This window comes from Phalaenopsis equestris, unplaced genomic scaffold (genome assembly GCF_001263595.1).
Source record: "Phalaenopsis equestris unplaced genomic scaffold, ASM126359v1 Scaffold001249, whole genome shotgun sequence".
NCBI lineage: Eukaryota > Viridiplantae > Streptophyta > Magnoliopsida > Asparagales > Orchidaceae > Phalaenopsis > Phalaenopsis equestris.
In genome coordinates, this window is record NW_018165688.1 from 28987 (window position 1) to 42812 (window position 13826).

The following is a 13826-nucleotide window of genomic DNA, read 5'->3' on the forward strand; positions in this document are numbered from 1 at the left end:
ACAAATAAACAAAAATTACAAAAAATAAATAAATAAATAAAAATAATAATTAATAATTAACTAATTAATAATTAACAAAAAAATAAAGAAAATATACTTAACAAAAAATAAACATAAACCATCAAAATCTTACATTTTATTATACATTTTGATGCTATTTTTAAAGACAAAATGCTGTTGCATCATAGACCATTAAATCTATAGTTATTTCAAATATTCAAAATTAGCCTTCAATCTTATCTCACAAAAAAAAAAAAATACAAAATGATAAATAACGTCGAAACTCATTCATTTTCCCAAAAATATTTAGCTGAGATCACCAATCCATACAGATGCATTCTGCTACAAAAAATCAACATATAACTGGCACAACAACAAACCCTATTCAGCCACTAATCCAACTAAAACCAAAACCTCCTCTACGTCTCTAACTGGTTGACACTTCAGAGCCTAACACACAAAGAATAAACACGTGAGCGTTAAACAGGAGGCACTTACATACATATATATACCACTCAATTCCTATTTATTTACATATCTAACCCCTAAACTTCTTACATTCATACCACCCCAAATCTTTCATATCGCATCAAAAATACCACCATTATATAACTTTTAACAAGTGAAATGCACCTTTTCATGCAAAAATAAGGTGGCATGCATGTAAATGAAATGCACCTTTTCATGCAAAAGTAAGATGGCATGCATGTAAGAATTGATCTTTTAAGTGTTAAATACATTTTAATACATAGGAATTGAATTGTGGTATATATGTAATTCTTCCAAAAAACAAAAAATACACCTTAGTGATAAGATCAAGAAAGGAAAAACTTCTTTATCTTTGCCCCTAGAGATGGTTGCTGGTCCCCTTCTTCAACAATATCCTCACTGCTTTGATGCTTGCATCCTACTACATCTTCTTTCTTCTCATCAGCCTATATATATGTCATGCATATAGCTCAGTCACGCAACAAAAATCAACTTACAAGCATTATTATGGCGTATATCAACAGAAATCCTGTGATATTTACATGCATAACATAATTCTCATGCATTTACTTATCTAACATCTAAACATATTCATATTTACATCCATACCACACAAATCTCTACCCCCTACCACCACAAAAAAAACCCCCCCCCCACCACCACCTTTCTAAAAGTGAGATACACCTTTTCATGCATAGGTTTATCATACCAATGTGTAAATATCAAAATTTGGGAGTTTGATATGTAAATACGTAAGAATTGTGTGGTATGTATGTAAATTTCCCATTATTATAAAGTCATTATTTAAAACCCAAGCTTTGAATCAGCCTTCAAACTGTTGAAATACAAACCATGAAAATTTTACAGGAAACATTGCTCAAAAGCAGAATTCTTTAATCATATGGAGGCACAAACTGCAATAATATGTTGGAGCATTTACATATATATATACCACCCAATTCCAATTTATTTACACATCTAACACCTAAACCTTGCTTTTTTTACATTTGTCTCCCAAATCTTTCATATGACAAAAAAATACCATCATTTTACCTTTTAACAAGTGAAATACAACTTTTCATGCATATAGTATGTAAAAATTGAAGTTTATGTGTTAAATATGTAAATATTTAGAAACCTACTGATATGCATGTAAATCTTCCAAAAATATTTGTTATCTTACCAGTGGAAGCACAGCAGATGATCCAGCAGCCTTCAAAAGAGCCTCTTTTGCTGCCGGATCCTCAAGCTTTTGATTATTATCATCTGGGCTAAAATACAAATTTTAAATTGCCAACAAATCAGGACCACTCCATTATCCTTGAAAAAACAATTTCAGTGAAAATAAATAAGCATGCGTTGAAATTCATAGGTTCCAGACCTCAACTGCACCTAAACTCGTCGCTGCAAATAAAAGAATATACCATACTGCAAAAGAAAACCTAGTTTTCAGATATGAACCACATGGCTCGAGCATTACGCCACCATGTGGCAGTTTCACAAAAAACACTGTTACGAATATTACATGCAGACCACACAATTTTGTTGTATTTACAGATCTAACACCGAACTTTCATACTTATATTAATAATACTATGTTACGATAAAACTTATGCATGAAAAAGTGTGTTTAATTTTTTGAAAGTAGGTGATAGTGGTATATTTGATGTGAAAGGTTTGAGTGTTACGAATGTAAATATTAAAGTTTAGGTGTTAGATATGTAAATACATAAGAATCGTGTGGTAAGCATGTAAATGCCCCAAACTGTTAATGCAATGACAACTGCTTACTGAAAAACTAAGCTATTAGCTTTGGAATCAAAAATATAGGGAAGGATCCAAACCTAATAAAATCATGAAATAATGCCTCAAAATCAAGCATAAAAAAGAAACAGAAAAGACATCAAATAATTACACATCCAAATGCACATATATCAATTTCATAACGTTCGTGAACCTCCAATTTTGAGGTTCAAAAGTACCATGCAGCATCTGAATCAGAATATCAGTCCCAGGAAGAAACAATATCCTCTTAAGAAAATTATGGTCAAGTCTTCTCAATTTTTAAAAATCCTCAAAGATATACTTCTAGTTAGTTCGGTTCTGTCCATCAAATGAACAGGTTTTATCGGTGCTTCAGTTCTGAATTTCAAAAACTAAATAAATAAAGTTTATGAAAAAAAATTACGCAAAAACCTAATTTGTTCATTCATAACATGAGCCTAAATAAGGAATTACAATGTTCTAAAAATAAAACCTTAGACTTCTTCAATATTTTCTTTGTGCCAATAAAACCCTAAATAAGGTCCGATTCTTAACACTGTCCCTCAAGCTAGGCAAAAGATATCCACTAAGTCCATCTTATTACATAACCTAGACAAATCTAATGAACTAAGTCCTTTAGTGAGGCAGTCCACCACTTGATCTCCGGTGGCTACATGACTTAGCTCTAGTAGCACGTTATTCAGCTTTTACTTGATGAAGAATCTATCAATCTCCACATGTTTGGTTCTATGCACCAAGTTGTTGGAAATGTTGATTGTTGACTTGTTGTTGCACCACAACTTAATTTGAGTTTCTTAGTCTACCTTAAGCCTGATTTACAAGGCTCTCGACCACATCATCTGGACAACTCCTATGGCAATTGCTCTGTTGTTGACCTCGCTACCACAGACTATTTCTTGCTCTTCCAAAGACCAAGTTGCCCCCTACAAAAATGCAGTAACATGAGGTGGATCTTCTGTCGTTTGCACAACTTGCTTGGTTAGCGTCGCAATAGCCCACAATGTTTGCATGCTCATTCTTCCTAAATATCAACCCCATCCCTGACGCACTCTTCAAGTACCTCAGAATTTGATGTAATGCGTCCATATGACCCTTCCTTGTATCATGCATGTAGCGGCTTACCACACTCACTGCAAAAGAGATGTCGGGTTGAGTGTGACACAGACAGATCAAACACCTCACCAATCTATATGGTAGCTCCCACGATCAATCAGTCTCCCTGCCTCTGCACTAAGCTTGGTCTTCTGGTCAATTGGAGAGACTGCGAATTTGCGGCTCAGTATGTCTATTTACGTGAGATCCAATACATACTTTCTATGGGAAAAGGCTATCCACACAGGTCTACAGACCACTTCAATCTCAAGAAAGTATCTGAGTTATTCAAGATCTTTCATCTTAAATTCATTCGCCGCCAATCTTACATTTAGTGGGGAAATTTTTGTTTTATCATCATCAATGGCAATGATGTCTTCAACATACACAGCAAGTATAGATATGACCTTCATATTATCAAAAAAATAATGTATGGTCAACATTGATCTGTTGATATCCCATGCCCGTCATAACCTTCTGAAACTTGTCAAACCAGACTTGAAGAGACTGTTTCAAGCCATAAAATAATACTTAAGCCAACACATTTTTCCCACTGTCTTGACTGTACCGAATCTTGATGGTATCTCCATATATATTTCCTCGGTAACTCGCCATGAACATATGCATTCTTCACATCAAATTCATGTAACCTCGATCCATCATTCATTGCAAGAAAAACCAGTATCCTCATTTTGCTCAACTTTGTTATTGGTGCAAAAGTTTCATCATAATCAATGTTATATGTCTCACTATACACTTTCTCCACAAGTCGTGCCATGTATTGCTATGTCTTCCCTTCTGGAGTTTCCTTCACTGTAAAAATTCACTTGCATCCAACTGTTTTTTTCCTTATTAGTAGGGACACTATTTGCCATGTTTGGTTTTTATCGAAAGCCCTAAGCCCTTCATGCATAGTGTTTGTCACTTTTGATCCTCCTTAGCAACCTGCCAACGCTTAGGTATAAAGATAATGTCCAAATATGCAATGAATGTTCTATGTAAATGTGATATGTTAGAATATGACAAAATTAGCAATATCATGTTCCCACCCAAAACGGTCAGAAGGATGTCCTGCATTACTGCAAGATGTCCTCCTTAAAGTTAAGGGTTATGAGAAGAATGAGGAATCATATCACCTGAAAATTCTGAGTTGGAGGTGGATGATGTAGGTGTCTCAAGAGTCTTGGAAGACTAGGACAATAGACTACCTGGCATAGGTGGCACTACAGACACAGTTCCTCGTTTTGCTTTCTTCTTCATGTGTACACCATTAGCTCACCTTTAGCCTCATCCCAACACCCATTGGTTCACTCTCCTCATTTTCTGATTCCTGAACTGACCTCCCACATCACAAGTCAAGGCAATGCTTCCACATGCACCACTCTCTCACCATTAGTACTCACCCTGTCTTGCCTCATATCTCTAGTATTTGGCGAGTCACCAAAGAGTGAGGTCACCTCTTGGGTCTATTACGGTTCAAATTCTCTAAATGACAGATTCGTGCTCACAAACAATTTTCTCTATCGGGCTCCAACAAACATACCTCTTTCGAGGGTAGCAAAATAACATACTTCACAGTTTTAGGATACGGCTTACCTACTAATGGTTGTTATCCTCACAAAACATATACATCCAAACAAATTAAATCGGAGGATCTCACTATTATCTCCTTTTAACATCTGACAAGGAGAATTACAATCCAACACCCTCATTGGTTGATCGGTTGAGCAGCTATCAAAATTGCTTGCCCCAATAAGTATTTTGGTACATTCATTGCGATAACTATGCATTGCGCAACCTCTAAAAGGTGTTTATTCTTCATATATACTAATTAATTTTATGCTAGTTTGTATGGACATATGGTTTGATAATATATCTCCTAAGCTGATAAGTATTCCACAGATGCTTTGTCGGTATATTGTCCCATTAGATCTTAATACATTCACTAATGTATCATATTGAGTCTAGATTGCCTTACGAAAGTCTTTAAAACAGCAAGCACATCACCCTTATTTTTCATCAAATATAACCAAATAAAACGAGAAAAGCAATCGATAAATGTCACAAAATATTGATAATCATTCATAGAGCATGTAGAACAAGACCCCCAAACATCAAAATAAATCAATTCAAAAACACTATAACTCTTATTCCTATAACTGATATAAGAGCTCATAGTAAGCTTGTCAAACTCACAAGCATATCAGCCAAGCTTTTGTTTATTTGTCTTTTCAAACAAAGAAGGATAAAATTGACTCAATAAACTAAAACAAGTGTCTCACGCATCTTGTGATGTAGCAGCAACATGCTCATCACACTTTTCCTACATTCTCCTACTTCATCACTCTCTGCCATGGATGTCAACGCTGAGTCCATCGTCTCACGGTCCAAGTACCAAAATTCATCATACCACGTTTCAGTCCCAAATGTATGGCCCATCCCTTGTCTTGAAAAATCATCTTAGAAATATCAAAATAAACAACACATTTTAGTTGGAGAATAACGACACTAATGAATAAAAGGTTCACATAAAAAGGAGTATGCGAAACATTGGACAAAATCATATAACTGGTACCCTTCACTGTAACCTTACCAACTACAGGCTGTATTGTACCATCAGTAGTTTGGATGCTCTCTGGTACTGTTAGCTGAGTATAGGAAAAGAACTCTTTAGCAATACATGCTACATGTAAGATGCACCAGAATTTACTATTCATTCTGATGAACATGTGGTGAAAATAGACGCAAGAGCACGTGTATCACAAGTAGCTTTCTCAGAGTGAGCATAAGTGACAATGTTTTGATGATGAGTGGTTGGAAGCATCCTCAACCCAATCTCATGCAGCTTTCTGCTTCCTCTTCAACAACTTCAGACACTCATGATTCTCATTAATAAAAACCACACTTATCTCTACCTCTTCTACTACCATCATAATTGTGTGGTATCCTCCTTTTCCACATTTTCGGCCACCATGGGCACGACCACGGCCTCCACTTTGTCCACGTCCACCAGTCTGTCTCTGTCCATGGCCTCTACTTTGTCCACGTCCACCAGTCAATCAACTCCAGACACTCACTATTGCAAGACAGTCAACGCTAATCGCGCACCCAGAAGTCTCAGCTTAGAGTGTAGCTTCATGCGACTCTACTCTTGTATCATTGCAGCAATAGCCTCTTCCAGTGAAGGGATAGTTGTCTAAGCTAGAAGGATTGATCTCCTCTGATCAAACATCAAGTTCAGATGGGCCAGAAACTGCATAGTCTTAATTTGTGTAAAGACCTCCCTTGCACTCCAGATCGCCACACCTCGACATCAATGAGAAGTGATTACGATCCGCCCATAGCAGCTCCAATTATATGGCATATTACTAAATCAATCAATCACCTTGCACCACCGCTTTTCTCATGTTGAATTTGAAACACCCGCATGTGGTTCTCCGTTCCAGCATAAATCCTCTTTAACTTTGCCTAGATGGCCTTCACTTTTCGAATGTCATCTACTAAGGATGCAATTGACCGAACCATCAAGTTGAGCAGCCCGATGTAAATTAAGTCATGTGATTCACCACTTTTACTCTTTGGTTCATTTCTGATTAGACCTCCGTCTAGTTTATTTGGTTCCAGAGAACTGACGCAACCAACTTGAAGCAGCCAACGTTGATCGCACACCCAAAAATCTACTCGGCTCAAAGTGTAACTTCATGCGAACTCTCCTCTTGCATCATTGCAGCAATGGTCTCATACAGTGAAGGGATAGTTGTCTGAGCTAGGAGGATTGATCTCCTCTGATCAAACATTAGGTTCAGATGGGCCAGAAACTGCTTAGTCCTCCTCTGTGTAAAAATCCCCCTCTTTCTTGCACTCGAGATCGCCACAGCTCAACATCGGTAAGAAGTTATCAAGATCTGCCCACAACCGCTCTAATTCTATGGCATATTCCTAAATTGATCTATCACCTTATACCACTGTTTCTATCTTACATTGAATTTGAAACACTCTCATGTGATTCCCCGTTTGAGCATAAAGTCTCTTCAGCTTTGCCCAGATGTTTCACACCTTTCGAATGTCATCTACTAAGAATGCAATTGATCGAACCATCGAGTTGAGTAGCCCAATATAAATTAAGGCATGTGGTTCTCCACAACTATTACTCTTTGGTTTGTTTCCGATCAGAACTCCCTCTAGTCTCTTTGGTTCCAGAGATTCAACATGACCAACTCAGATACATGGTCGGTCCATCAAGCTTCAGATCCAAAATAGGGAGATCTAGCTTCACCTGTGTTGAGGTAGTAACTCCCGTCGAGGCGTTAGCTCCCTGTATGAGCCCGACTAAGACCTTCAGAACTGCAAGATCTAAATTTCCCAAAAACTCCAATCCTTTACCTCCTGCATTATTTTTGTCTCTTGACATCCTCGAACAGAAGAATCCAAATCTAGATCACCTACAAGTTTGATCCTTCGCTTCGATATGTTGCAATCAAGTCGTGGACTCTGGAAGCCTCAATCTTTAAGTTGCAATCATGGTTTGGTCCATGAAAGTAGCGATCTGTATGCTACACTTGTCACCGCAATCCAATGCCCGATCTTGTTGCTCACTGGTTCCGTGTAGGAGCCGCTATCCCGTACCTTCCCAATTAGGGTGAAAGTATCGCGAGAGTTTCGTTCGCGACTATAATTCAGCGATCCCGTGAGGGTCTCTGTTGCGACTGTAAACCACGATCCTTCGCAATTTGTGTTAATCGTCACAAGGATGAAGCCTGAAGGTTGTCATTCGTGACACCCGTCATCCCGTAGTTGTCGGCACTAATTGTCGCGACTGCTTCGTAAGGATGAAACTGTTCGGCCCTAGTTGTCGCGAGTGCTTCGTAAGGATGAAACCCGATGATCGAACAGGCTGTGATGGTGGGCTCTAATACCATGAAAAAAAATTGAGCAAAATTTAATTTGCACATTCATAACATGAGCTTAAACCGGGTATTCCAACATTTTATAAATAAAACTCTATACTTCTTCAATATTCTCTTTTACAAATAGAACGCTAAATAAGGTCCAATTCTTCAAGAGATTAGGGTGTAGAGGTGTTGGTGTGTGACATTCATTAAATAGCATGTCTAAATATACATTAAACATCATTTTAAGAAAATACATATAATACCTCAATTTCTTCAGATGTTTTCTATCATGCTCTAACTTGGAATCATTACAGGCTGCATGGGCACGCCTCTTTTTGCTCAGTGGCGAAAGATTTTGACTAAAATTTGATTTATATTTCTCTTCTCTATGATAAAATTCTTTTCTACTGGGAAGATTTCCAATATTCACTGTTGGATTATCAGTATATAGACTTCTACTTTCTAATTCAATATTTAAATGCTCTAATTTCAGAAGATACTGAATTTGTTTATCAATTTCCTCACGATCAGCACGCAATAATTCCCTTTGCTTCTGTAGCTTCTCCCGTTGCGCACTAAGCTCTTCAATAAAATGATTTATCTCAGACCACTCAGTCTGTCTCTGCTCTCGGTCACGGGCAATCTCCATCCTCTCATTTTCAAGTTGCTTCAACTCTAATGCAGCATGTTTCAACTGTTTCGCAATCTCTTCTTTCCGAGATGCAATACTCTGAAGCTCTTTGCTCTTTTCCTTCTCAAATGCTTCCTCTTTTTCTCTCAAATAATTTTCAACTTCCTCTCTCCTTCTACAAATACTGTTTTCCAACTCTTTCCTCTGAATCTCAAAATCATTAAGAAAATCTTCTTTTTCTTTATTAAACTTGACAAACCAATCTGAATGTTCTCGCTCCATCTTTCTCAAGAAGTCATCCCGCTCGTGAGACAAGGATTCAGCATTTTGCTTCAACTGATTGCGCAAGTTCTCCTTCTCGGCATTTAAACTGTCAAGTTCCTTCCTGAGGTACATGTCAACAGTTCTTCTCTCTTCAACTATTTGATCAGCTTCTTTCCTCAACTCCTCGCGTTTTTCATCAATTAGGTTCCATTCTATTTCAAATTTCTCTTTTTCTGACTTCAATTTTTCCGCTCCAACTTCAAGTTCCAACTTTTGAGATCTAAAGCTATCAATCACTTCTTTCAATTTTCTTTCGAATACAAGCAGCTCATTTCTCTCATTAGCAGAGATAGCTAGTTTCTCCTCTGCACGAAGAAGTTGCATCTTCTCATCTTCAAGTGTAATCTTCTCTTTACGAAGTTCTTCATGCATCTTATTAATTTCCTCCTTTTCTTTTTGTACGTTCTGCATCTTTGATTCGAGAGATTTTTCTGTAAGAAGTACAGATTTCTCTTTTTCCTCTAAAAGCTGGAGTTTCTTCATTACATCCTCCTGCTTGTCTGAAATGGCATGGAGATCAGTTTTAACTGAATTTTCCATCTTCATAATTTGTTGCTCTTTCTGCTTGAGCTCAAACTCCCAGGCACTGCAGTCTTTAATTTTCACTTCTATCTCATCCTCTAACGATTTCCTTCTCTGCTCCATTTCAGCTTCAAACTCACAAGTTTTCCTTTCAATATTACGTTGATATTCGGCTTTGAGCCTTTGCATCTCATCCTAAATGATTAAAAATGGTGAAGCATTAAATATTGCAAAATGAAGAATATTTGAACGACAAAAATGCGAAAAGGTTCTAAATACTCACAAATTCTTTATTAGAAATCTTTTCCTGTAATATAAGCAATTCCCTTTCCTTTTTGTCAAGTAGAGCTTCCCTTTTAAGGACAGCCTGAAAACACAGAAACCCGCAGCAGTTGATCATAAAAAACATTTAACAACACCGAAAAAATGTCGTTTTGCAACAGATAGAGCAACACAAACCTCTTCTCCTGCTGCAAAAGCAGACACATCAAGCTCCAACTTAACCTTTCCCTCCCCTAAAATTGATGAATCTTCTTCGAATTTCAATCTTGCTTCTGCCAATTCTTTCTCAGCACGGCTTATTTCATTCAATCTTCCATAGAGATGCTCTTCCCTTCGATTGAGCAGGCTTTGCCCTTCCATTAATCTCTCTTGCTCTTGACGCAATATCTTATGGCTGTCATTCAGAGATTGCCTCTGAAGACTGAGCTCCTTCTCTTTGGCCTCACAACTACGATATAATTGATTGCAGAAAAAGAAATAAAGAGATCAATTGCAAGAAGATCCATAGTTACAAAAACATCATGTTGTAGCAGCAAGATAACAATCTTTTTTACTAGCAACTTAGTGATATTTAACTAGCGTACATAATGGCAAATAAAGAACAATATGAAAACATGTGCTTTCAAAAGTGGCGCAGGGATATGTGAGAAAACTGGGATGTCTCTCAAGAGACTCATTGGTGTATGCAGATTCCACTCTGTTGCCAAGTAAATTGGTCAAGATCTCGGCTTAAAAAATTCAAGTGGGAACACCCTTCAAATGTAATTATCCCTCCGTAATGGAAGAGAACTATTCATTAAAGATGGTACACGGATATACTTCATAAGGAAGTGTTAAGGCAAAAATATTCCTCATGCCAGAGAAGAAAGGTTATTGGGGTGACATACGTCCTATCAATATTCCATAGTTACAACATCCAAGGTTTTACAAACCAATAAAAGAATCTAGGAGCAATGATTGTGATGTTTTAGATTCAAGTTAGGCAACTACACGCTGCACGTACTTGTTATTTAAAATTTTGAAAGCAAATGCACAAAGTCACCACTCCCACTAGCAAACCACACGAAAATGAAAGCTATTGGCCACAAGTCACTCCACAAGTTAAATAACATTGTTCAACTCCTTATTTAAACCCATGCGGTATATTTTGATTAAAGAATGTGAAGATTTGATCCAATCAGGAAAATTAATTTGGTTCAGGATTTGTTTATAAAATTTTCTAGGTAATGCAGCATTATTATAATTCTAATGAAAATTTAGTACAAATATCTAACCCCATAGTCTAGTAAAACCCAAAGGATAAACATTTGGTTAAAGATAACATCCAAAAAGAAGCTATTTTTTAGCCTACAATGAAGTTCCTACACTTTCCAAATCAACCTCTTACCAAATTTTTCATGCAATTCTGGCTAGCTCTAAGTAAAAAACTACAAGGAAAAAGATTTATTACACATTGAAAATAAGTATTGCATTTAATTAATACTCGACAAGTGAACAATAAAAGGAGGAAAAAGAATATTGAATATGCTCATAGATTAACCTACTCAGAGTGGAAAGAAACAGTTCGTCTTCTAAGTTCATCTTCACGAGCCTCTACATCCTGTAAGGTTCTTAGAGCAGCATTCTGACGACGCCTTCCTTCTGCTTGAGCAGCCTCTAACTCATGCGTTTTGGACTTTGCCTCATCAAACATCTTTTGTGCAGTTTGCATCATTGATTGAGCTTCAGTCAACTTACTTTCATAAGCAACTTTAATTTCAGCAGACTCAGCACGCATTTCATGCAAGGTCTTCTCAATCTACCAAACAAGAAAAGAAACTAACACATATACAAGAGATATATTTAAAGTTAACTCTTGCAAGGACAAAAAACTATACTCTTACATTCGCTAAGCATTCCTTTTCTATTCCTAAGGCCTTTTTCAGGTTCTCTTCGCGTTTCCTTGCTTCACCTAAAGCAGAGATATTTGCAGCTTTATCACGCGTATAAATTATCTCAGCTGACTCAGAAGCAGCTTTGATTTCATTGTATTTAGACTCCAAGTCTTTCTTTTCCAGTAAAATAAGCCCCATATTACATTGGTAATCATAAATCTGAAGAAAAATAAGACAATTGTAACTGAGATTAGAACAAATTCAAAAGAATGGAAGATCCATGTTTATATATTCCGACAAGTAAACTAAACTAATGAAGGAATTATACAGGAGAACTAAGTGTTTTAACCATTAAAAAATATTCTCAAATTTTAGAGCATTAAATAGCATGTGGTAGAATGGTTTTCACTTAGCAGGAAAAACAACAAAGGAAGAATTGTAAAATATGCACTAAGACTAGGTAAAAGTCAGGAAGCATTAAACTAATTACATTGAGCAGAATATTTTCATCACTTAGCAGGAAAAACAACAAAGGAAGAATTGTAAAATATGCACTAAGACTAGGTAAAAGTCAGGAAGCATTAAACTAATTACATTTAGCAGAATATTTTCAAATGTAAACACAAATGAAGACTCACATAAGCAAGTGTCTAAGCTAAAACCACAACAAGAGAGGAAATGTCCCTATCTAGCTAATCAAGAAAACGACAAATGAACAGTCCATCCAACCTTTGACAAAAATAACCAATGTACAAGAAAATCAAAAATCCTTTTTGACTCCTTGACGCCAAAGAACCAAATGAATGAACAATATCTAAATTCAGGGATGGCTATTTCCATATGGTACACAAAAAAAATGATATTCATGTTAGAAAGCAAAAGCAGATACCAGAAATATTTTTTAACAAAACTAACAAATCACGAACCGCCTGTGTGTACTTCACAAAGGTTGGTCCGCGTCATTTAGGCCAAACTAGAGATCCAGATCCATCCTACATCCCAGAATACAAACTTAAGAATTTTGGCCCGCAACTTCTTTCCACCAACATCCCATAGACGACTTCCTGTGCCAACAACTAAATGTGGCCTTGCTTATTCACCCCATGCATAACTCAAAATGTAGCCCCAACTACGTGAAACCTACTTGGCCGCTTTCTCACCCTAAGCCCACAGCTCTCGTTGGCCCTATTGACATCACTCTTAAATCATCATCTTAGCCTTTGAATTATAAGGATATCTTTCAAATATGACTAACTCAATAAGTTTATATATGTGTGGATGCTTATACATCAACAACTTTCCTACAACAATATAACAACTCATTAACAATAAATTAATAGACTAGTTGAAATAAATATACAACCTTAATGAGGTTGAAATATATAATGAATCGCTAACCTGCGAAAACAGTCGCAGACATATTATTAGTAACCACTTGAAAAGCACAATGTGATTTAGGGCCATTTTGGGGCAGCTTATAAGTGCGGCGGTGTTCAAAAACGCCGCCCCACTGTTTGTTTCACACGTTTGAGTCGCGTTTTCATAAACGGAGTTCCTATTTTACGTTACACGCGGTCCGCGGGTCTATCCCTGTGATCCGCGTTGCGCCTCCGAGCTTTTACGTGTCTGCCCTTGCAAAACATTCACGTGTTAGCCTTTGAATTATAAGGATATCTTTCAAATATGACTAACTCAATAAGTTTATATATGTGTGGATGCTTATACATCAACAACTTTCCTACAACAATATAACAACTCATTAACAATAAATTAATAGACTAGTTGAAATAAATATACAACCTTAATGAGGTTGAAATATATAATGAATCGCTAACCTGCGAAAACAGTCGCAGACATATTATTAGTAACCACTTGAAAAGCACAATGTGATTTAGGGCCCATTTGGGGCAGCTTATAAGTGCGGCGGCGGTTAAA

The 13826-nt window shown here is 36.8% G+C and overlaps 1 protein-coding gene across 2 annotated transcripts in view; it reads right to left on the reverse strand.

Moving 5' to 3' along the window:
* Positions 1-272: 272 nt before the first annotated feature.
* The window catches only part of LOC110033662 (protein CROWDED NUCLEI 4-like), a 17322-nt gene continuing 3768 nt past the window's right edge, over positions 273-13826 (reverse strand). The window contains exons 2-9 of one of the 2 annotated variants that reach the window (XM_020737717.1): positions 11901-12110; positions 11562-11815; positions 10195-10465; positions 10019-10102; positions 8522-9930; positions 1673-1760; positions 803-935; positions 273-450 (exon numbers count right to left, since the gene is read on the reverse strand). In XM_020737717.1, coding sequence (XP_020593376.1) covers positions 816-935; positions 1673-1760; positions 8522-9930; positions 10019-10102; positions 10195-10465; positions 11562-11815; positions 11901-12110 — 2436 coding nt within the window. In that variant the 3' untranslated portion in view covers positions 273-450; positions 803-815. Of the gene's footprint in view, positions 451-802; positions 936-1672; positions 1761-8521; positions 9931-10018; positions 10103-10194; positions 10466-11561; positions 11816-11900; positions 12111-13826 lie in introns of those variants that run through there. The other variant, XM_020737718.1, reaches the window with a different exon arrangement.